This window comes from Oncorhynchus kisutch, linkage group LG10, assembly GCF_002021735.2.
Source record: "Oncorhynchus kisutch isolate 150728-3 linkage group LG10, Okis_V2, whole genome shotgun sequence".
NCBI classification, from domain to species: domain Eukaryota; kingdom Metazoa; phylum Chordata; class Actinopteri; order Salmoniformes; family Salmonidae; genus Oncorhynchus; species Oncorhynchus kisutch.
The window spans coordinates 38,744,204-38,767,957 of NC_034183.2; the positions used below are offsets into that span (position 1 = coordinate 38,744,204).

Sequence of the window (23,754 nt, forward strand, 5' to 3'; positions counted from 1 at the left end):
GTCATACAGGCACGTGGAGGCCACACACACACTACTGAGCCTCATTTTGACTTGTTTTAAGGACATTACATCAAAGTTGGATCAGCCTGTAGTGTGGTTTTCCACTTTAATTTTGAGTGTGACTCCAAATCCAGACCTCCATGGGTTGATAAATTTGATTTCCATTGATCATTTGTGTGATTTTGTTGTCAGCACATTCAACTATGTAAAGAAAAAAGTATTTAATAAGAATATTTCATTCATTCAGATCTAGGATGTGTTATTTTAGTGTTCCCTTTATTTTTTTGAGCAATATTATATATATATATATATATATATATATACATACACACACACATCTGAAATATGTCCTATTCCAATGAGTGAGGTATGAGATACAGTACAGAACTGCATGCCATTCCTTATTCCTTCCCCTCCCTAGTCCCTAACCCAATCTGTATTACATGTCTGTCCCTGGGGGAAGAAGACAGCCAGTCAGTTGACTCTGCCAGTTTGAAGTAGTGTAAGGGGACAGAAGTCACAGGCCGTTACTATAAAATGATGCATTCTCAATGAAATACCTGGTTAAATAGGAAGTAAATAAATGAGGAAGCCAACACACAGGAGGACATAAAGTCCCTCACCGAGGGCATGGAGTACATCCCAGGCCACTTCCACCTGGACCTCAACCTGAACTGTGACCCCAGTGGGCTGGGGGAGCTGCGGAGGAGGGATACCCAGTTGAAGGTGGACTCCCTGGGGGCAGAGCTCGAGGCAGAGTCTGGGTACTGTAACATACAATCTTATGGTTAAGAATGGAGGTTGGGATGTTTTCCATATGCACATAAAAGCTTATTTCTCTCAAATGTGGTGCACAAATGTTTACATCCCTGTTAGTGAGCATTTCTCCATTGCCAAGATAATCCATCCACCTGACAGATGTGGCATATCAAGAAGCTGACTAAAAAAGATTACACAGGTGCACCTTGTGCTGAGGACAATAAAGGCCACTCTAAAATGCGTAGTTTTGTCACACAACACAATGCCACAGATGTCTCAAGTTTTAAGGGAGTGTGCAATTGGCATGCTGACTGCAGGAATGTCCACCAGAGCTGGTGCCAGCGAATTTAATGTTAATTTCTCTACCATAAGCCACCTCCAATGTAGTTTAGAGAATTTGGCAGTATGTCCAACTGGCCTCACAAAAGCAGACCACTTGTATGGCGTCACTTGGGCGAGTGGTTTGCTAATGTGAACAGAGTGCCCCATGGTGGCGGTGGGGTTATGGTATGGGCAGGAATAAGCGACGGACAACACAATTGCATTTTATCAATGGAAATTTGAATGCACAGAAATATCGTGACGAGATCCTGAGGCCTATTGTGCCGCCATTTTTTTTAAAGGTATCTATGACCAACAGATGCAGATCTGTATTCCCAGCCAAGTGAAACCCATAGATTAGGGCATAATGAATTCAATTCAATTGCCTGATTTCCTCATATGTAACTGTAACTCAATAAAATCATTGAAATTGTTGCATGTTGCATTTATATTTTTTGTTCAGTATAGGAAAGGAAAACATTTATAAATGATTATTGCTCTCTCGTTCTCTTTATCTGAACCCACAAGATGAGTGATGTGTCTAAGTGTATGGATTCATCATTCAGTATCTTCCTACCTGCCTCCCCCTTTCCCCCACAGCCCTAGCCGTGAGTGGTTACCGAGCACTAGAACAAGCAGTAAAGCCACAGCAGTAAAGCCTCATGACACATTTGTATAATGCTTAGCTGAAATAAGAGCTCATTTATCTGCCTGCTTCCTGAACAAATATAAAGGGCTATAGACTTGGCGCCAGCTCCTGGGAGGGGTTATATTCTAGTCCCCCTTGTGTGGGGTTGAAAACTTTCCATAACCTCTAGTTGCGTCTCGTAGGTTTTTATGCACCTGCCAGGTTTTACAAGAGAGCATCCCCGGTCATTATTGAAGTTAATGTAAAAGAGAACGTAATATTGACTGTTTGACTGCAGGGCATAAAACTAGCCACGGACAATGTGTTCATCCTGAACAGGCTGGCCAAGGTTCTCTATCTGCTGAGGAAACACAAGACGTCCACGGGGATCTGTAACATGGCTCTCAACTTGCTGCCCTGACCCTGAACTCAACTGGCAGGTCTACTGAACCCGCACCAAGGTACAGTAGGCCTACCGCAGTAACCCTAACACATCTAAGCACAATGTTCAACTTAGTTTAACACACTTGACACTATTGTTATTCCAAAGCAATGCCACTTCACTAATGTCAATGTCACTAAACCAAATAGTTCATCTAAGCCAAGAGAACATGACACTCTCAGGGAGAGATGCATGACAATCACAGGATACACACAAAATGTACAGAAAAGGACATGTGTATACTCTCAGATCAAGATGGCATACCGTGGGGCAAAAAAGTATTTAGTCAGCCACCAATTGTACCAGTTCTCCCACTTAAAAAGATGAGGCCTGTAATTTTCGTCATAGGTACACCAACTATGACAGACAAAATGAGAAGAAACAAAAATCCAGAAAATCACATTGTACGATTTTTTATGAATTTATTTGCAAATTATGGTGGAAAATAAGTATTTGGTCAATAACAAAAGTTTCAATACTTTGTTATATACCCTTTGTTGGCAATGACAGAGGTCAAACGTTCTGTAAGTCTTCACAAGGTTTTCACACACTGTTGCTGGTATTTTGGCCCATTCCTCCATGCAGATCTCCTCTAGAGCAGTGATGTTTTGGGGCTGTTGCTGGGCAACACAAACTCCCTCCAAAGATTTTCTATGGGGTTGAGATCCGGAGACTGGCTAGGCCACTCCAGCACCTTGAAATTCTTCTTACGAAGCCACTCCTTCGTTGCCCGGGCGGTGTGTTTGGGATCATTGTCATGCTGAAAGACCCAGCCACGTTTCATCTTCAATGCCCTTGCTGATGGAAGGTTTTCCCTCAAAATCTCACGATACATGGCCCCATTCATTCTTTCCTTTACACGGATCAGTCGTCCTGGTCCCTTTGCAGAAAAACAGCCCCAAAGCATGATGTTTCCGTCCCCATGCTTCACAGTAGGTATGGTGTTCTTTGGATGCAACTCAGCATTCTTCGTCCTCCAAACACGACGAGTTGAGTTTTTACCAAAAAGTTCTCATTTGGTTTCATCTGACCATATGACATTCTCACAATCTTCTTCTGGATCATCCAAATGATCTCTAGCAAACTTCAGACGGGCCTGGACATGTACTGGCTTAAGCAGGGGGACATGTCTGGCACTGCAGGATTTGAGTCCCTGGCGGCGTAGTGGGTTACTGATGGTAGGCTTTGTTACTCTGGTCCCAGCTCTCTGCAGGTCATTCACTAGGTTCCCCCGGGTGGTTCTGGGATTTTTGCTCACCGTTCTTGTGATCATTTTGACCCCACGGGGTGAGATCTTGCGTGGAGCCCCAGATCGAGGGAGATCAGTGGTCTTGTATGTCTTCCATTTCTAATAATTGCTCCCACAGTTGATTTCTTCAAACCAAGCTGCTTACCTATTGCAGATTCAGTCTTCCCAGCCTGGTGCAGGTCTACAATTTTGTTTCTGGTGTCCTTTGACAGCTCTTTGGTCTTGGCCATAGTGGAGTTTGGAGTGTGACTGTTTGAGGTTGTGGACAGGTGTCTTTTATACTGATAACAAGTTCAAACAGGTGCCATTAATACAGGTAACGAGTGGAGGACAGAGGAGCTTCTTAATAAAGAAGTTACAGGTCTGTGAGAGCCAGAAATCTTGCTTGTTTGTAGGTGACCAAATACTTATTTTCCACCATAATTTGCAAATAAATTCATAAAAAAATCCTACAATGTGGTTTTCTGGATTTTTTTTCTCATTTTGTCTTTCATAGTTGAAGTGTACCTATGATGAAAATTACAGGCCTCATCTTTTTAAGTGGGAGAACTTGCACAATTGGTGGCTGACTAAATACTTTTTTGCCCCACTGTATATGAGGGAGAGAGATAAACAGGGTCAGGGAGGGCTCCCTGACAGACATAACCTGACTGAGTCCAAGGTGGACTTGGAGAAGGTGCTTAGTTTTCACCCGTTTACACACACCTGGAGATGGGACAGGTGAGTGGGGATTGTTCTGCCGGCTTTCTGCTGTTTGACAACACACTGCAAGCACTACGACAGCTGTCACATCGGGTGTGTAGAAATACGGTGTGTGGGTGGAAAAACAGAATGTCTAGTGAAACAATGTTTCACTGTGTTTCCGATAGGCAAACATGAATGAATGCAGGTGTTACTACAGGTACATCACCACACAAGTATAACAAATCTGTGTGTATCTTACCAGGTGTATTACTACATGGGTGTGGATGTCCTCCAGGAGAGCCGAATGGTGGATGAGGTGGCGTTGAACAGAGCCCTGGTGTCTCTGTCAAGGCCCTGTAGTGTGACCTGGGGGACAGCCTCCCAAACCTCCACCAGGGGGTGCTGTCTCCTGCTGAAGGACGATGAGCAGAATGCAGCTGACTGCTTAAAGAGGGCACTAGAGCTGTGTTCCCAGTCTTGCAAGAAGACAGCCATTTTACCGTTTCCTTGTTCCAATTAAGATTTTGGCTTGTGTCAAAAGACTTCGCACTAAACATGCCATGTTCATATTCTTCAGGAACCCCTGTTTCTATCTATTTTCTCTTGAATCAACCCACAAACTGAATATGCCTCAGTCATTCAAGGAGTTATAAGACAAACTGCTGATTACATCTGATTCATTCAGTAAGCAATGAGGACACACTTAATACTTTAGTGATGAACCATACCTTCCCGACAATGGTGATAATCACACAGCTAATTTTGACTCAACGATAATGCTGGGCGATTCAATGGTTTATTGATTTAATCTGTCCCAGGGGCTTTTACAGACCTATAAATAAATCTTCCCATGACAATTAAACGCGATTATTACCCCTCTCTGTGTAATCACGTAACGGGGAAAAAACAATAAGTATTTTCACAAGGACAGACAGTTTATTGGGTCGTACTGCTACTGAAGTTTGACAAGCGCACGTGCAACTACATCTTGTTGTGACAGTGAGAAGAAAACGACAGCCAGAAACTTTGTGTACATTCCATTAAGGCCTTTTAGTTATAGTGACAATATTACAGATTGTATGACAGGTTACACCCACTCTAAAATACAATTTGATCTCTAGGTACAGTATGCACAGCTCATGAGCACCGCAACATTCTCAATCCCATGGGGATGCTGCTTGCAACACTGTCTCTTCTTCTATGTAATTTAACTCAATTTGTGTATTCACTGGTGAAAGAGAGAGTTCGTTGTTCATTTGATTGACAGGTCTAGGTTGACTGATGAAGAGAATGTGTTAAAAGCTGTGTTTTCCTTTCTGATAAGAACTTCTCGCAGAACGGTGACCCCTTTACCAGAATGACGAAGCTGGGAGTTCCTGCCTTTATAAAAAACCTGTCAAATAAGCAGGGAAGAGCCGTGAGAAAACAATCAGCAAGTCACAGTACACAAGTGAGTTCAAACTGAGAAAAAATACATTCTGTACCTTTTATGCTGAAGAATTGTAATGAGAGGCTTCTCAGGGTTGACTTGATGTAATGACTCTTTCTCATGGTCTTCAAAGAACAGCTAAGGAATAGAGGTTTCAGAATGGCAAAATAGTTGGAACCAACTAAGGGAAACAATTTCAGAGACAGTATAACTCAAAAACTGTTGAATGAAACCAACACAAAGTAAAATATACTAACCTGAAGGTTTTGGGGAGAGTACTTCCTGTTAATGTCCCAGGGTGGGAGTTCCTCTCCAAACATGAGTGTCAGGTGATCTAGGAAGCTGAAAAGCAAATGTCATGTTCATTATGCTACGTTACATATTATTTTGAGTAATTTGTTACTTAGCAATGTAATGTTGGTCTAATTTAGACACTACTTGTAGTCATATTTGGGTTGAGTTGGGATTGTAGAGTATTGGATGATTTATAGAACCAACATACCTACATGTAATGTCTGCTTTTATGTAGACCTTACCAACCCGACCTTCTGTTTAGAGAGAGAGAGCGAAGGGGGGATCATACCTGGAGGATTCGCTGAAGGCTGAGATGAAGTCTGTTTGTTGGTATTCGGGGTACAGGAAGAGAACTGGCCAGTGCATGATTCCCTGTTCGTCCAGGAACACCTTCACACCTGTGGCCTCGGTAGAACACAGACCATCCAGGTCCAGCCCTGCCATGGCTCTACAGGAGCCTCCATCATCCTCACTGTCAGTCCTGCGCTTGGGACGCTGATGAGTCATTAGTAACTGGATGCCACGCTCCTGTAAAGCAAATACAAGGCAAGTTAAATGATGAGCAGCTGTTTCCTCATCAACTTATACAGGAATGATGAGATACGATGCAAGTCTTGTGATTTTTACTTTCTACCATCCTACTCACCTTGATGGCAGCCAGTAGGGCCTCTCACTGTGCTCCTTCTCTTTGACCTTTGCCTTCCTTGCATCTCTCCCTGCCGCTCTCTTAAACCACAAATACAACAATTTCAGCATAGGTTTATATAAAATATGGACTCCATTTACAAAGATCCACCAAACTGCTTTGCCCACCTATAATCCTTTCAGACTGTGGTGACAAAAGAGTAAAAATGAAGGTCATAAAGAGCACTGGATCATAGCCTCGGTCATGCCTTATGTCTGTAGCTCTCAGCTCCAGCAGCTTCTTGTCTGTCGGCTGCAGCTTGAGTCCCTCTTCACACCACTGCAGGGCGTCTGTGTATTTTTTCAGCTCCGTGCAACACGTGGCACCTGGGAACAGTCAAGACAGGACATGGAGGATGAAAGGAGGAGTGAAGGCAGAACTGCTAAAATTAAATACAATTCAGTGTTAGGGTCAATCCCCATTTCAATTCCAGTCAATTCAGAAACTAAACCAAATTCCAATTTGTCCTTATTGAAAAGCATTGAAGAGAATTGGAATTTCACTGTACTTCCTGAATTGACTGGAATTTAAATGTAATTGACCCCAACCCTGACACACTTGCCTCATAATAAATGTGTTGTGTCTACATGTGTCTTCCAGTAGAAAGGTAAAATGTGATGTTTATCCTATAGACAAACCTCTGATTAATGCTTTGAGGTGGTCTGGTTTAAACTTCTTTGCTGCGACAGCATCATTCAGTGCAGAACGCATGTTACCTGCAAGGCAAGAGTATGCGAGTGAACGATTGCAACAAACATCCCAGAACAAGCTTTGGAAGACTCACAGACTATAAGACCAGTGGTTCCCAACAAGGGGTACTAGGACCCCTGGAGGTACTTGTCCTATCCACAAGGGGTACTTGAGAAGAGTCACGAGACCATATGCCTACTGGTAAAATGCACATGTACTCTGGGCAGAGCAAAACTCAGTTGGTGGTACAGTAACTGAAAAAGGTTGGGAACCACTGTACTGGACAAATATCATGAGATCTAACGATGGAAAGATTCTATGAACAGTACCCAGGTGGAAGTGTGCCGCCGCCCGGTTAGTGTGCAGGATGGCATTAACATTATAGTCACTGCAGTTCTTCAGCCCAGCCGTATAGGACACGATAGCCTTCTTGTAGTTCTTCTCCTTGAAGTAGTCGTTCCCCTCATCTTTCAAGCTCCCGGCTTGCTCCGAGGAAAAACAACATTCCCCTTGATTCTAAGGTCTGGACTGCTGGTCCTACATCAGCACTGGGTAGAAAGTACAGTAATGGCTGTCATACCTTCTAGTGGTCTGTCATTGTCGTGTATAATGGACTGAATAGCAGCCAGCTCCGGGTGTTTCATGGGGTCGATCTCCTCAGGGGCTGTCTTCATGAACATGGGCACCTTATCAAACTCCTGCAGTGCAGTGGAATAAATGATGTAATTGAATTAGAAATAAAAACCCAAGGGGACAGTTCTGGGCATAGCAGTGTGCACTCAGTTGAGTAACGTTAACGTTACACACAGATATGGGCATTGCTGGCCTTTTCCTAACTAATAACCAACTAGCTAGTTATATAGCCAATACATGAGACTTGACAGTATCACAAATTGTAGAGAAAACTGTTTTAACTTAAGGGTTTGGCTATTTAAAACATCTTTGGTAGTATTCTAGCTAGCTAACGTTTGTGGTTAGCCTCCATCCACAGATACTGGTGGAGTCGGAAGTTTACATACACTTAGGTTGGAGTCATTAAAACTCGTTTTTCAACCACTCCACAAATTTCTTGTTAACTATAGTTTTGGCAAGTCAGTTAGGACATCTACTCTGTGCATGACACAATACATTTTTCCAACAATTGTTTACAGATTATTTCACTGTATCACAATTCCAGTGGGTCAGAAGTTTACATACACGTTGACTGTGCCTTTAAACAGCTTGGAAAATTCCAGAAAATTATGTCATGGCTTTAGAAACTTCTCATAGGCTAATTGACATCATTTGAGTAAATTGGAGGTGTACCTGTGGATGTATTTCAAGACCTACCTTCAAACTCAGTGCCTCTTCATCATGGGAAAATCAAAAGAAATCAGGAAAGACATCAGAAAAAAAATTGTAGACCTCCACAAGTCTGGTTCATCCTTGGGAGCAATTTCCAAATGCCTGAAGGTACCATGTTCATCTGTACAAACAATAATACGCAAGTATAAACACCACGGGACCACGCAGCCGTTATACCGCTCAGGAAGGAGATGCATTCTGTCTCCTAGAGATGAACGTACTTTGTGCAAAAAGTGTAAATCGATCCCAGAACAGCAAAGGACCTTGTGAAGATGCTGGAGGAAACAGGTACAAAAGTATCTATATCCACAGTAAAACAAATCTTATATAGACATAACCTGAAAGGCCGCTCAGCAAAGAAGAAGAAACTACTCCAAAACCACCACAAAAAAGCCAGACTACTATTTGAAACTGCACATGGGGACAAAGATCGTACTTTTTGGAGAAATGTCCTCTGGTCTGATGAAAAAAAATAGAACTGTTTGGCCATAATGACCATCGTTATGTTTGGAGGAAAAAGGGGGATGCTTCCAAGCCAAAGAACACCATCCCAACCGTGAAGCACGGGGGTGGCAGCATCATGTTGTGGGGGTGCTTCAAGACATCAGTCAGGAAGTTAAAGCTTGGTCACAAATGGGTCTTACAAATGGTCAATGACGACCCCATGCATACTTGCAAGCAAAGTTGTGGCAAAATGGCTTAAGGACAAAGTCAAGGTATTGGAGTGGCCATCACAAAGCCCTGACCTCAATCCTATAGAAAATTTGTGGGCAGAACTGAAAAAGCGTGTGTGAGCGAGGCCTACAAACCTGACTCCGTTACACCAGCTCTGTCAGGAGGAACGGGACAAAATTCATCCAACTTGTGGGAAGCTTGTGGAAGGTTACCTGGAACGTTTGACCCAAGTTAAACAATGTAAAGGCAATACTACCAAATACTAATTGAGTGTATGGAAACTTCTGACCCACTGGGAATGTGATGAAAGAAATAAAAGCTGAAATAATTCGTTCTCTACTATTATTCTGACATTTCACATTCTTAAAATAAAGTGGTGATTCTAACCGACCTAAGACAGGGATTTCTTACTAGGATTAAATGTCAGGAATTGTGAAACACCAAATACATTTAAACTCAGTTTATGTAAACTTCCGACTTCAACTGTAGCTTGCTGCCTAACGGTTAGCCAGCATATACGGTATAACAGCATAACGATTAGCCATATATAGCTAACTACAAATGAGACTGACAGCAATAGCTGTCAGTCGTTTGTGTAGAGATGCAGTTAACGTTACGTCTTACCTCTTCCCAGTTCTTTTCAGAAAAGGCATTGCTATATTTCTCTTTTTTTAATTTCTCCATAAAGTCATCCATGCCGTCGTCGCTATCATCGCCCTGTTGTACTAGTGGATCCATATTTGCTACAAATAAGGTGGATATGTTTGAAGATTAAACTAGTTGTTGAATTACAGTTTTAGTATGACTACTGAAGCGACACGTATGAAAATTTGCATTACAAAATCATACAAGTTGTTTACACGTGAATGTTGCGGTGCCACATCAAAATGCTTCCGTAGAGGGAACAGAAATATGACTCAATTGTTCCGTATCTGACTCGAGTGGAGAGATCCATAATTTGCACTTTATTTGTCTGTGAGTCCAGTTAAAACGTTAATTCTGCCTTGTATCACAAATGTGTTCATTGATTTTCACGACAGACAAACATGTATGGCTACTGAACCATATATTTATTGTCTCCTATTCCAACCTGCCCAACCATCTGCGTGTCCATCTCAGTGTAATAATATATTTCAGTCCAGCTCAGTTCTTATCAGACAAAGATTGGTGCTAGTAGGTATAGGCCTGTTGAACACTAGCCTCTTTGCTACTTGTCATCATCCCACCCAACCACAAGCATGCCCATTTCAGAGAAATGGGGGGGGGGGGGGGGTCAATGTAAATTGTCCGGTGGAGATTTTTATGAATTGTTCAGCAGTCTTGTGGCTTGGAGGTAGAAGCTATTAGTCCTAGACTTGGCGCTCCGGTACCACTTGCCGTGCGGTAGCAGAGAAAACAGTCTATAACTGGGGTGTCTGACACCGCCTATTATATAGGTCCTGGATAGCAGGAAGCTTGGCCCCATTGATGTACTGGGCCGTTCGCACTACCCTCTGTAGCGCCTTGCGGTCAGATGCCGAGCAGTTGCCATACCGGGCGGTGATGCAACCAGTCAGGATGCTCTCGATGGTGCAGCTGTAGAACCTTTTGAGGATCTGGGGACCCATGCCAAATCTTTTCAGTCTCCTGAGGGGGAAAAGGTTTTGTCGTGCACTCAATAGTCCAGTTCTATGTCAAGATCAGTGCAACTCAGTCTCCACACATCTGAGTAGGTCTACAAGTCCATCCCTACTGAGGAACGTTGTCTCACCTGTCTGCTGACAGATCACCTCAAACCTGGGCATCTCCTCGGCAGCCTTCTGCCCCACTACCAACACGTACGGGTATCCAAGCCGACTGGCGTCCTTCAGCCTCTTACCAATGGTCATCTGTGTCCGGTCATCCAGAACCACCTCACCTCTTAGCCTAGGCAGAGCCTCCCCCAGACTGAGGGCCAGCTCCTCAGCTAAACCAGCCACCTCATCCACCTTACTGCCCCTTTTAGGGGGCAGAACACAGACCTGATGGGGGCAAGCAGCCCAGGCCAGCGGATTGCCTCCTCCGTGGACATCACCTCGATGGCAGCAGCGAGGATCCGGGTCACACCCAGCCCGAAGCAGCCCATCTCAGTGACAGCAGGCTTGTTCTGGGTGTTGTTGAAGGTGGCGTTGAATATGTGGGAGTACTTGGTGCCTAGGTAGAACGTATGGCCTACCTCTATGCCCTTAGACTTCACCAGCGTTCCCTCCTGGCACTGTGGGCAGTCTGTCTGGCCTGGTTCCATGGTCTCCACATTGGCAGAGAAGGAGCAGCTACCACAGACCAGTAGCCTGTCCTCTCCAATGTCTGCGGGGAGCTGGAACTCATGGGAGAGTTTACCTCCAATGTTTCCTGTATCAGCGTGGACCTGGACAATGCACAGGCCTAACCAAGAGAAAAGGCGGGTGTAAGCCTGACACACAGATTCATATGTGTGGCATGCAGCTTCTTCGCTCATGTCAAATGTGTACATGTCCTTCATGTAGAACTCCCGCCCGCGTAGAAGCCCAAACCGAGGCTTCGGCTCATCACGGAACTTGCGGGTGATCTGCATATACAAATTAAACACATCAGTTTATTACCATTATAATATCAACCCAAGTGTATGAAAAGAAGAAGCCACACTGAATAAACTAATTAATCAGGCTTCATACTGTATCCTATACCTGGTAGAGTAGCAGAGGCAGCTGCCTGTAGGACAGGGTTCCCTGAGAGGCCAGTAGCTCTGTCACAGCCTCCTCATGGGTGGGGCCCAGGCAGTATTCTGCCCTGTGGCGGTCCCTCAGGCGGAACAGCTCTTTCCCCATCAGGTCCCAGCGCTCACTGCGTCTCCACAGCTCTGCCGAACACAAGCTGGGCATGTCCAGCTTCTGCCCACCGATCCCCTGCATCTCCTGGTCGATCAGCCTGCAGGTCATATCCACCTGAGCACTCTTCTCCTGGCCCACATCACGCAGGTTGGAGGGCTGGAAGAGATGGGAGACTAGGGGAAGGTGTGCGCTAGGGGGAAGGTGTGTGCTAGGTCAGGAGATGGAGTCAGTGGGGGCATGTCCAGCAGCACAGCTCAAATCGCTTTTACAGGGAGTGCTCATGGTTCTGGGTAGGCGGGGCAAGACTGCCAAAGGTGATGCATCAACACTTCCATTGTAGCAGACTGGTGTCAATATCCTTGAATTAAGAAAAATAATACATATAATTGCTTGGGTATAATTTGTGGAACGTTCCAACAGGAATATGTTCCAAAAACTTTGTAAATAACAAGGTTGCCAACAAACAACGCATACAAAGTTGTCTTTTTTTTTACCAGACAACGAAACTTTGTTCCAGTTCACTTGTCCTAGGGCTGCATTCCAGTACATTTTAGCAGAGGGAATAGTAACGTATTGACAGTTTCTATCTATCTATATATCTATATATATATATGCTGTTACATTTATAGTTTAAAATGTCAATTCCTTCTAATTGTATTGAGGCTACAAAATCCTCAATAGTTGCACTTGGAGTACTGTTATATTCTCCTAAAAGAAGAATAGCACCTTCAGGGATAGCTCTAACAACAATTTGATACTCCTCGGGAGTGAATGTAACATTATGTGTTCTCATGCTGGACAAGCATATAATCTGTAACGCTTGCCATCTGGGGAAGGAGAGGAGGACCAAGGTGCAGTGTGGTAAGTGTTCATATTATTTAATGAAATATGCAACACTAGACAAAACAACAAACATGACAAACAGTTCTGAAAGGTGCAACAAAAACACTAAACAGGAAACAACCACCCACAAAACACAATGGAAAACAGGCTACCTAAATATGGTTCTCAATCAGGGACAACGATTGACAGCTGCCTCTGATTGAGAACCATACCAGGCCAAACACAGAAATAGAAAAATCATAGACAAACTAACATAAACCACCCAACCAACTCACACCCTGACCTTACTAAAACAAAAGACAAAACAAAGGAACTAAGGTCAGAACGTGACATAATCATAATTCTGGATAATCATATAGTTGTCCATCATTATTTAATAATTGTTTAACCCAAATAATGTTGTCAAACCAGTTCTGGAAAAATAAAGTTTATTTTTATGTTATATCTTTATTATTCCAGATTGTATACCTATGTGGGGGAAAATGTGTTTGTACATGAGGTTCCAAGTTAGAAGTACCTGTTTATGAAAGTTTGCAAGCTTAATAGGGATTTTTCCCATATCAAAGTTGCATTTGAGTAAGAATTCTAGACCCCAATCTGTTGGAATATTACATTAGGGATGATTTTCCAAATGTAATCCTTATTTCTTAAATAGTTTTGTATCCATTTGATCTTAAATATTATATTAGAGATTTTAAAATCCAAAGCATTTAACACTCCCTCACTTTGGGTTCTACATATTACTGCTTTTCTTAAATAATGAGGTTTATTCCTCCATATGAAGTTAAATCATTTAGTATCAACCATTTTAGTTACTGACAGAGGAACATCCAAGGCAAGGGAGGTATAAACTCATCTGGACCTTCAGATTGTGATAAAAGTACACGTCCAGATGAAGAAAGATCTCTTAATAACCAGGAGTTAAATCTTTTTCCAATTTTCTCTACAATAGGAGAGAAATTTGAGTTGGCCCTTTGTCTGATCTTTGCTAACTTTAATATCAAGATATGTGATCACATCTTTTACAGGGATATTACATACTGGGTTTAAGTCACATCTTTTACAGGGATATTACATACTGGGTTTAAGTCACATCTTTTACAGGGATATTACATACTGGGTTTAAGTCACATCTTTTACAGGGATATTACATACTGGGTTTAAGTCACATCTTTTACAGGGATATTACATACTGGGTTTAAGTCACATCTTTTACAGGGATATTACATACTGGGTTTAAGTCACATCTTTTACAGGGATATTACATACTGGGTTTAAGTCACATCTTTTACAGGGATATTACATACTGGGTTTAAGTCACATCTTTTACAGGGATATTACATACTGGGTTTAAGTCACATCTTTTACAGGGATATTACATACTGGGTTTAAGTCACATCTTTTACAGGGATATTACATACTGGGTTTAAGTCACATCTTTTACAGGGATATTACATACTGGGTTTAAGTCACATCTTTTACAGGGATATTACATACTGGGTTTAAGTCACATCTTTTACAGGGATATTACATACTGGGTTTAAGTCACATCTTTTACAGGGATATTACATACTGGGTTTAAGTCACATCTTTTACAGGGATATTACATACTGGGTTTAAGTCACATCTTTTACAGGGATATTACATACTGGGTTTAAGTCACATCTTTTACAGGGATATTACATACTGGGTTTAAGTCACATCTTTTACAGGGATATTACATACTGGGTTTAAGTCACATCTTTTACAGGGATATTACATACTGGGTTTAAGTCACATCTTTTACAGGGATATTACATACTGGGTTTAAGTCACATCTTTTACAGGGATATTACATACTGGGTTTAAGTCACATCTTTTACAGGGATATTACATACTGGGTTTAAGTCACATCTTTTACAGGGATATTACATACTGGGTTTAAGTCACATCTTTTACAGGGATATTACATACTGGGTTTAAGTCACATCTTTTACAGGGATATTACATACTGGGTTTAAGTCACATCTTTTACAGGGATATTACATACTGGGTTTAAGTCACATCTTTTACAGGGATATTACATACTGGGTTTAAGTCACATCTTTTACAGGGATATTACATACTGGGTTTAAGTCACATCTTTTACAGGGATATTACATACTGGGTTTAAGTCACATCTTTTACAGGGATATTACATACTGGGTTTAAGTCACATCTTTTACAGGGATATTACATACTGGGTTTAAGTCACATCTTTTACAGGGATATTACATACTGGGTTTAAGTCACATCTTTTACAGGGATATTACATACTGGGTTTAAGTCACATCTTTTACAGGGATATTACATACTGGGTTTAAGTCACATCTTTTACAGGGATATTACATACTGGGTTTAAGTCACATCTTTTCAACGCAAATAATCCACATTTCCTAATATTCAGAGATAAAACTGATACATGTGAGAAGGCATTAATACACTCAATAGCTTTCCTGCCTTCATTATGATCTTTCAAAAAAATTGGTGGTGACATCAGCCAATTGTGAACATTTTCTCTCTTTGTCTTGTGTCTGAATACCCCTAAAACTATCCTTGTTTGAATGAGGTGCCATAACTTGTGTGACCAATAAAAATAAGAAAGGAGAAATTGGACATCCTTGTTTAATTCCACGTCTAATGTCAAATCTCTGAAGTTCCATGGGCTGTTACTATTATTGTAAAGTGTCTTAATTACACTTTGAAAATATTGACCAAAACCCCAAAATTGAAGAGTCTCAAAAATAAAATAATGTTCAACTGTATCAAATGCCTTGTAAAAGTCTACAAATAAAATTAAGCTATCTTCCATAATGTGCTCATTGTAGTCTATCAAGTCCAATACTAGTCGAATATTATTACATATAGGGCTGCCCTTCATAAAACCAGACTGGGTATCATCAATGATTTGGTAAAGACCTTTAAGTTTTTGTGCAAAGATGGATGCAAGTAGCTTTCCATCATTGTTCATTAATGTGATTGGTCTCCAATTTTCTAACATCATAGAATCTTTGTTTGGTTTAGATATTACAGAAATGAGGCCTTGTGTCATAGAAACAGGCAGGACCCCTAAATCAATTGTCTCCTTAAAAACATTACATATAAATTCAATAATATCCTCCTGAAAATATTTATAGAATTCACTAATGATGCCATCATTCCCTGGAAATTTGTTTTTTCAACTTGCCGATGCATTTTTTTTTATTTCATTGATAGAAATAATTTCATCACAAGACTTTTGGAAGTCTTCATCTATGAATTTTGCACAGTCTTTGACAGAGTCTAGAAAGGCAGATATGTCGCTAGTAGGACAGGCATTACTGGTATAAAGGTTACCATAGAATTCTGAAACATATTTTGAAATATCTTTGGGGTTTTCATTTTCTTTGCCATTTATATTAAGCTCATGAATAGATGTACATTTTTTTTTAAATCTTTCTAAATTGTAAAAGTATTTAGTTTTTTTTTCACCTTCCTCAAACCATCTCCTTCTTGATCTTACAAATGCCCCTTTTGTTCTCTTCATACATTCAGTCCATTTCTAGTTGTAAAGAGAATAACTGACCCTTTCCTTCTTCATCAAGGTCCTCCATAGAGATTAGAGAAAGTATTTCCTTAAGTTTCTTCCCTCAATATTTTAAGTTCAGCCATTTATTTACCTCTCTTCATGGATGTTTATCTTATTTCATACTTCATTAATTCCCAATATTTCCCATAAGACTTAAATAGTTGGGCTTTCCTCCAATTGTCTTGTATAATATCTTTGGCAGCCATCTTGAAATTATCATCTTCCAACAGTCTACTATTGAGTTTACAATAACTCCGATTTGGTTTAACTTCAGATCCATTCATATTTAAAGATAATAATATAACTTTATGTACAGTAAGAATTTATGGTTCAATTAATACCCTGACTACAGTATTATCTAATGAATTAGAAATCAACCAGAAGTCAATTCTTGACTGTCTGGACATGTCCTTGTTACGCCAAGTGAAGTCCTTTTTATCAGGACATTTAGATCTCCAAATATCAACTAATCCAAGACCAAGACATAGGTTATTAAACTCAGGATTAACAATGCTGGATCTGTTAGGAGGGGGATATCTGTCAATCACATTAGATACAGAATTAAAATCTCCACCTAAGATAATTTTGATATCCTGAAATACACCTATAACTTTGTTAATCTCTTCTTCAAATTCTTGAAATAATATCTTGTTTTGTTTGTTGTTGGCTGCATATATATTCCCTAATAAAAACATTTCACTGTTGAAATTCACTGTTAAAATTAACCAACGTCCAGAGTGGTGAGTCTTACTACTGATGACCTTCCCTTTAAATGCACCTCTTAAAACTGCTACACCTGCAGAGTGGTTGTTGCCATATGATAACCACATATCGTTAACCCATTGATTTTTCCAAAAAGATAGATCGGAAGAACCAGCATGAGTCTCTTGTAGAAAGGAGAAGTCTGCATTAAACCATTTGCAATACAGGAAAATAGCCTTACGTGTGAGTAAATTACAAATACCCCTGACATTAATTGAACAGAGATAAAGACAAACTTCAACCAAAAACCTTGTTATGCTAATATAAGCTTTTCCTAAGGATATGTAACTAAAATGATTTCCATCCCATTATTAACCTCTCCAACAAAAAAACAAATATTGGTCATAAAGTTACCATAGTATTCTTACTCCCACAAGGTGGATACTTTGTGTAGACTTTACAATAAGCAGTTATTCACCTATAGTTATGGTTTAGTTAACCAATTTTTAGGTCAGCCTTTTCTCATCCAAGTGTTTGAGTACATTTCTTTTTATAATAAAAGGCTGCTTTTCACCTGGCAATCAGTTTTTGGCCTGACAGTTCTGTCCGAGTTAGACTCTGGCTCTCTCTCAAATGTACTAATTTGGCATCATTTCTTTCCCATCGATGATCACTTTTGCACCGATAAAAAAAATGCCGTTTTCCCTGCCTTTCGAGCTGCAGCCACCCTCAGCCACCGTTTCTCTCGTCATTTTGTCGGCTGATGTCACGATCGTCGTAAGAAGCGGACCAAAGCGCAGCGTGGTGTGAATGCATCATTTAATAGATGACAAAAAACACGAAGTAAAACTGTACAAAAAACAAACTAATAACAACCGTGAAGATATCATAAGAACTGTGCTGACAGAAGCAACTAACAGACAATCACCCACAAACAAAACATTGAAACCCAGGCTACCTAAGTATGATTCTCAATCAGAGACAACTAATGACACCTTCCTCTGATTGCGAACCATACTAGGCCGAAACATAGAAATGCCAAAATCATAGATAAACAAACAGACTGCCCACCCCAACTCACGCCCTGACCATACTAAATAACGGTCAGAACGTGACAGCTGAGGTCAGATCCTCCGTGAACCTCAATTTTTGCTTGATGAGGAATTCACAATTTTTCACTCGCCTTCGCTTATCTGGCTATTTAGTGTTGTCGCAAACTTAGTTTTAGAGGTGAATAACTTGCAGAAAGTAATCAATTACTCTGGTAAACAAACTGAACCATGTTCATATAGGGTCTTATGACTGTAGAAATGACCAAATGGTCATGTTTGGGTAAGGAAATCCAATAATTCATACCAAAACCAAATTATCTACACTGACCGCCATCTCTTGGCTTTGGAATGTGTTGGGTGGAGATCTTGGAAACTAACAATGTCACTGAGGGAAAGAGGGTAATGTATAACGTTTACATTGTCAGGATATGTTATTTTTAGACATCAGGAATACTCTGGGAGGAGAGGAGACACAGTCTTGTATCAATAACGATGACAGCCTTGAGTTGGGGAGGAGTGAGCACTTTGGGGTAGAGGTCAGGTTAGATGAAGTGAGGAAGAACAGATATCACTAAGGTTCTGTCTAGCCACAGAGATGCATTGGATGTTCAGTTGTGGAGGAGGAGACTCAGCCCAGGAGAAAGGGTTAAATATCAGTGCTCGTGTGAAATGTTTTTTTTTTAGTCTGAATTTTTTTGCTGTAACGAACTTTTGGGAAGAATTCAACTTGGTTAAGCTTCTCTAGTGTGTGAGTTATTTACTCTGAAAGATAAGAACCTAACAGGCCTGAATGCTCAAGCGCACACACATTTGTTCTGACTGTCTGCTCAGACTAACAGCCTCACCTGTTCCTGTCAGACATGCAGTGTCAACCAATGAACCAAAGATGCGTGAGGGAGGGCCGAGCCAACTCACTCACAGTCACACACTTAGCAGCCGAGGAGAGAGAAGGAAAACAGTTGGAAAATAAGTCGGAAGCACAGCATTTGGAAGCATTTTAATAATGTAGACAATGTTAGAGCACAGTTTAGAATTTGCCAAAACAAAATCTCATATAAAGCCGGTTGTACACACAACCTACACCGGCATATGTGAACTGTGTACCCAACTGTGAAGCTAGGTGTAGCGGAGCTTCGGGAAACTAGCGGGCCTGTTAGTGATAGTGGTGGAGCCAGCACCTCCACACGTGGAGATGTATTCACTCAGTCAAGTAAGCCTACTCCGCGACCCACAGCAACGCAGTCTTCTATGGACCAGTTTATGCCAAAGTCTATGTCTGCAGCAAAACAAGGCCAAATTGATATTGCATTGGCTAAAATGATTGCCACCGATTTCCAGCCATTTTCGATCATGGAAGACAGAGGTTTTAGAAATTATAGCAGTAGTCTAAATCCAATGTACACAATTCCAAGCAGGAAAACCCTTTCAAAATCACTTATTCCACAACTGTATGAGAGCGCACCGGCTTCAGTGTGGGCAAGAGTCCGAAAAACTACTGCAGTTTGCCTTACCACTGACTGCTGGACATCAAGGGTAAACACTTCAGTTACATGTCACTTCATTGAAGATTTTTTGATGTCTTCTGGACTGCTTTGAGTTCAGCAACAGACACTTCAGAGAACTTGTCAGAGGAACTGTTGAGAGTGGCAAGTAGATGGAAAAGTGGTCTGTTGTGTTAGCGACAATGCAGCTAACATAACCAAAGCCTTGGACATTTTAAAATGGACCCATCATCCATGTCTTGCCCACACAATCAACCTGCTTGTAAGAGATGCTCTGAAGGTGATGAAGCCCACTGTGGACAACGTAAAAGCAGCTGTGGAATACTTCCACAGGAGCACAGTAGGTGCTGAAAAACGAAAGTCCACACAACTCCAGATGAGGATCACTGAGCTGAGGCCTAAACAAGACTGCACTACAAGGTGGAATTCAACATTTTATATGTTGAAGCGGTTTCTTGAGTCAAAGGATGTTGTCATCTCTACCCTGGCCATTGTCAATGCACCTGTTGATGCTCTGACCCAAGAGGAATGGGAGGTGGTGGAGGAGGTGTTCAGAGTCCTGGAACCCTTTGAGCAGGTCACTGTGGAGATCAGTGGAGAGAGGTACAGAAAGCAGTTATTACTACATCATAATTTAATCCAGTATTATATATGTATATGAGCAGTAGATGAGACTGTAGTATCAGTAGACAAAACATGAACCTGAACTAATAAGTTACTGTTCTCTCTTTTCAGCTATGTGACTGCCTCAAAAATGATACTCCTGTGTAAGGGTCTGCAGCGAATCACAGCCAGCCACCAGAGAGAAGCAAAGGTAACCACAGGACATGTGACAGAGGTGATGGACACCCTATGTTCATCAATGGACAGAAAGTTCCACAGAATTTAATATAATCAAGTGCTATAAGAAACCGCTGCACTTGACCCCAGGTTTAAGAAGTTAGCCTTCAGTGATTCCAGAGCGGTTGACGAGGCTCTTCAAAGAATAACCTCAGCAGCAGGGAGGGACAGCCCCAGCAGTCAGCTGGCTCAGGCACCAGGGCAACAGAAAGAAGAGGGATCAGATTGAGCAGAAGCACCAGCAGTAGTGCCACAAACGTCTGCTGTTTGGATGCTGTTTGACGAGCAACTGGGGATGCAGCACGAAGGAATCCCTCAGCAGATGCCATGGAGGTCCGATCCTTTTTGGAGGAGCCCCAAAGGTCTGCAGATCCTCTGAGCTGGTGGAAGAACAAGGCCTCTGTCTACCCACAACTTTCTAAAGTCATGACAGGGAGACTCTTCATACCGTTTTGAGGAGACCCTCTCAGAGGGAACGTGACAAATTATTACTGAGAGAAGAAACCACATCAGCCCCTCGAAAGTGATTCAGCTTGCATTTCAGAATGCAAATCTCTCATAAAAGCGAAATATGGTCAGCATTGATGTGTGCTGCTGGTTATAACATGGCAATAAAGAAGAGAGAAAATAGGAACCAGTTTAACGTTTTAAGTGGGATGCTGCAGTTCTGCACATTGTTATTTATTTTTCTTTGACATGGTGCAATATTCTATTATTATGTTGTTCAGATTGTATTCGTTTTGAATTGTTAGATTTATATGCACTTTGTGTATATACATTAAAAAGTTAGACTTTAAATGCAAATGTTTAATGGCATTATTTTTCATAACAAACCAACGCATTTTTAAATACATCGTGGTTAAGGTAGAGTATGATTTCATTTAATTAGAATTGTTTTAGCACCAATCATAGTCAAACTATCAAACTGTTTGACTTTAAAAAAAAAAAATTTTCTAAAGAGTCATTTGAGAGCCAAAAGAGCCGGCTCTTTTTGGTAAGCTGAGCCGAACGAGCCGGATCACTGAAAAGAGCCGGCATGCCCATCACGGCTCTGGAAGTCACAACGTTATTTTGTACCCTAAAAGCTAATGTAGCTAACATATTAATGGTGATGCCACTGACAACACTTTTACTCCCACTATGTACTTGTATTGTCAACTTTTATTGTATAGGCTATGCTTTTATGTATAGGCTATTTCACTATTTAACACCCTGTCGTCTTACCACCCAGAAAACAATTCTAGGGAGAGAGAGAACCTTTTTACAGTAACGATACCAGTTAAACGTTTGGGCACACCTACTCATTCAAGGTTTTTTCTTTATTTGTACTATTTTCTACATTGTAGTATAGTGAAGACATCAAAACTATGAAATAACACATGGAATCATGTACAGTCGTGGCCAAAAGTTGAGAATGACACAAATATACATTTTCACAAAGTCTGCTGCCTCAGTTTGTATGATGGCAATTTGCATATACTCCAGAATGTTATGAAGAGTGATCAGATGAATTGCAAAGTCCCTCTTTGCCATTCAAATTAACTGAATCCCCCAAAAAAACATTTCAGCCCTGCCACAAAAGGACCAGCTGCAGCATCATGTTAGTGATTCTCTCATTAACACAGGTGTGAGTGTTGACAAGGACAAGACTGGAGATCACTCTGTCTTGCTGATTGAGATCGAATAACATACTGGAAGCTTCAAAAGAAGGGTTGTGCTTGAAATCATTGTTCTTCCTCTGTCGACCATGGTTACCGGCAAGGAAACACGTGCTGTCATCATTGCTTTGCACAAAAAGGGCTTCACAGACAAGGATATTACTGCCAGTAAGATTGCACCTAAATCAACCATTTGTCGGATCATCAATAACTTCAAGGAGAGCGGTTCAATTGTTGTGAAGAAGGCTTCAGGGCACCCAAAAGTCCAGGAAGCGCCAGGACCGTCTCCTAAAGTTGATTCAGGTGCGGAATCGGAGCACCACCAGTACAAAGCTTGCTCAGGAATGGCAGCAGGCAGGTGTGAGTGCATCTGCACGCAAAGTGAGGCAAAGACTTTTGGAGGATGGCCTGGTGTCAAGAAGGGCAGCATAGAAGCCACTTATCTCCAGGAAAAACATCAGGGACAGACTGATATTCTGCAAAAGGTACAGGGACTGGACTGCTGAGGACTGGGGTAAAGTCATTTTCTCTGATGAATCCCCTTTCCGATTGTTTGGGGCATCCTGAAAAAAGCTTGTCCAGAGAAGACAAGGTGAGCACTACCACCAGTTATGTGTCATGCCAACAGTAAAGCATCCTGAGACTATTCATGTGGGGTTGCTTCTCAACCAAGGGAGTGGACTCACTCACCATTTTGCCTAAGAACACAGCCATGAATAAAGAATGGTACCAACAAATCCTCCGAGAGCAACTTCTCCCAACCACCCAGGAACAGTTTGGTGACGAACAATGCCTTTTCCAGCATGATGGAGCACCTTGCCATAAGGCAAAAGAGATAAATAAGGGGCTCGGGGAACAAACATTGATATTTTGGGTCCATGGCCAGGAAACTCCCCAGACCTTAATCCCATTGAGAACTTGTGGTCAATCCTCAAGTGGCGTGTGGACAAACAAAAACCTACAAACTCTGACAAACTCCAAGCATTGATTATGCAAGAATGGAGTGCCGTCAGCCAGGATGTGGCCCAGAAGTTAATTGACAGCATGCCAGGGTGGATTGCAGAGGTCTTGAAAAACACTGCAAATATTGACTTTGCATCAACTTCATGTAATTGTCAATAAAAGCCTTTGACACTTATGAAATGCTTGTAATTATACTTCAGTATTCCATAGTAACATCTGACAAAAATATCTAAAGACACTGAAGCAGCAAAATTTGTGGAAATTATACTTTTTTGGCCACGACTGTAGTAACCAAAAAAGTGTCAAACAAATACAAATATATTTATATTTGAGATTCTTCAAAGTAGCCACCATTTGCCTTGACAGCTTTGCACACTCTTGGCTTTCTGTCAACCAGCTTAATGGGGAATGCTTTTCCAACAGTCTTGAAGGAGTTCCCACATATGTGACTCACCACCTGGATTTGGTCTCATGTAGAACAATTTGAAATTGTGTTTTTTTACATTGGATAAATGCAAAGAGTCAGAGTTACAAAATGGTATATCATACACTGCATTTGAGTAACAATGGGAAAGTAATT

At 41.3% G+C, this 23,754-nt stretch overlaps 1 protein-coding gene and 1 pseudogene across 1 annotated transcript; both read right to left on the minus strand.

Annotated features, from left to right (window-relative positions):
- Window positions 1-4,999: 4,999 nt before the first annotated feature.
- LOC109897215 (tetratricopeptide repeat protein 4-like) lies at window positions 5,000-9,938 on the minus strand (annotated as a pseudogene).
- A 935-nt stretch (window positions 9,939-10,873) lies between these two features.
- On the minus strand, window positions 10,874-12,156 carry pars2 (prolyl-tRNA synthetase 2, mitochondrial). The gene is given in 3 exon segments (XM_031832799.1): window positions 10,874-11,205; window positions 11,208-11,766; window positions 11,885-12,156. Coding segments are annotated over 3 exon segments (1,137 nt in total). The 5' UTR covers window positions 12,137-12,156; the 3' UTR covers window positions 10,874-10,879.
- Between the last annotated feature and the right edge of the window lie 11,598 nt (window positions 12,157-23,754).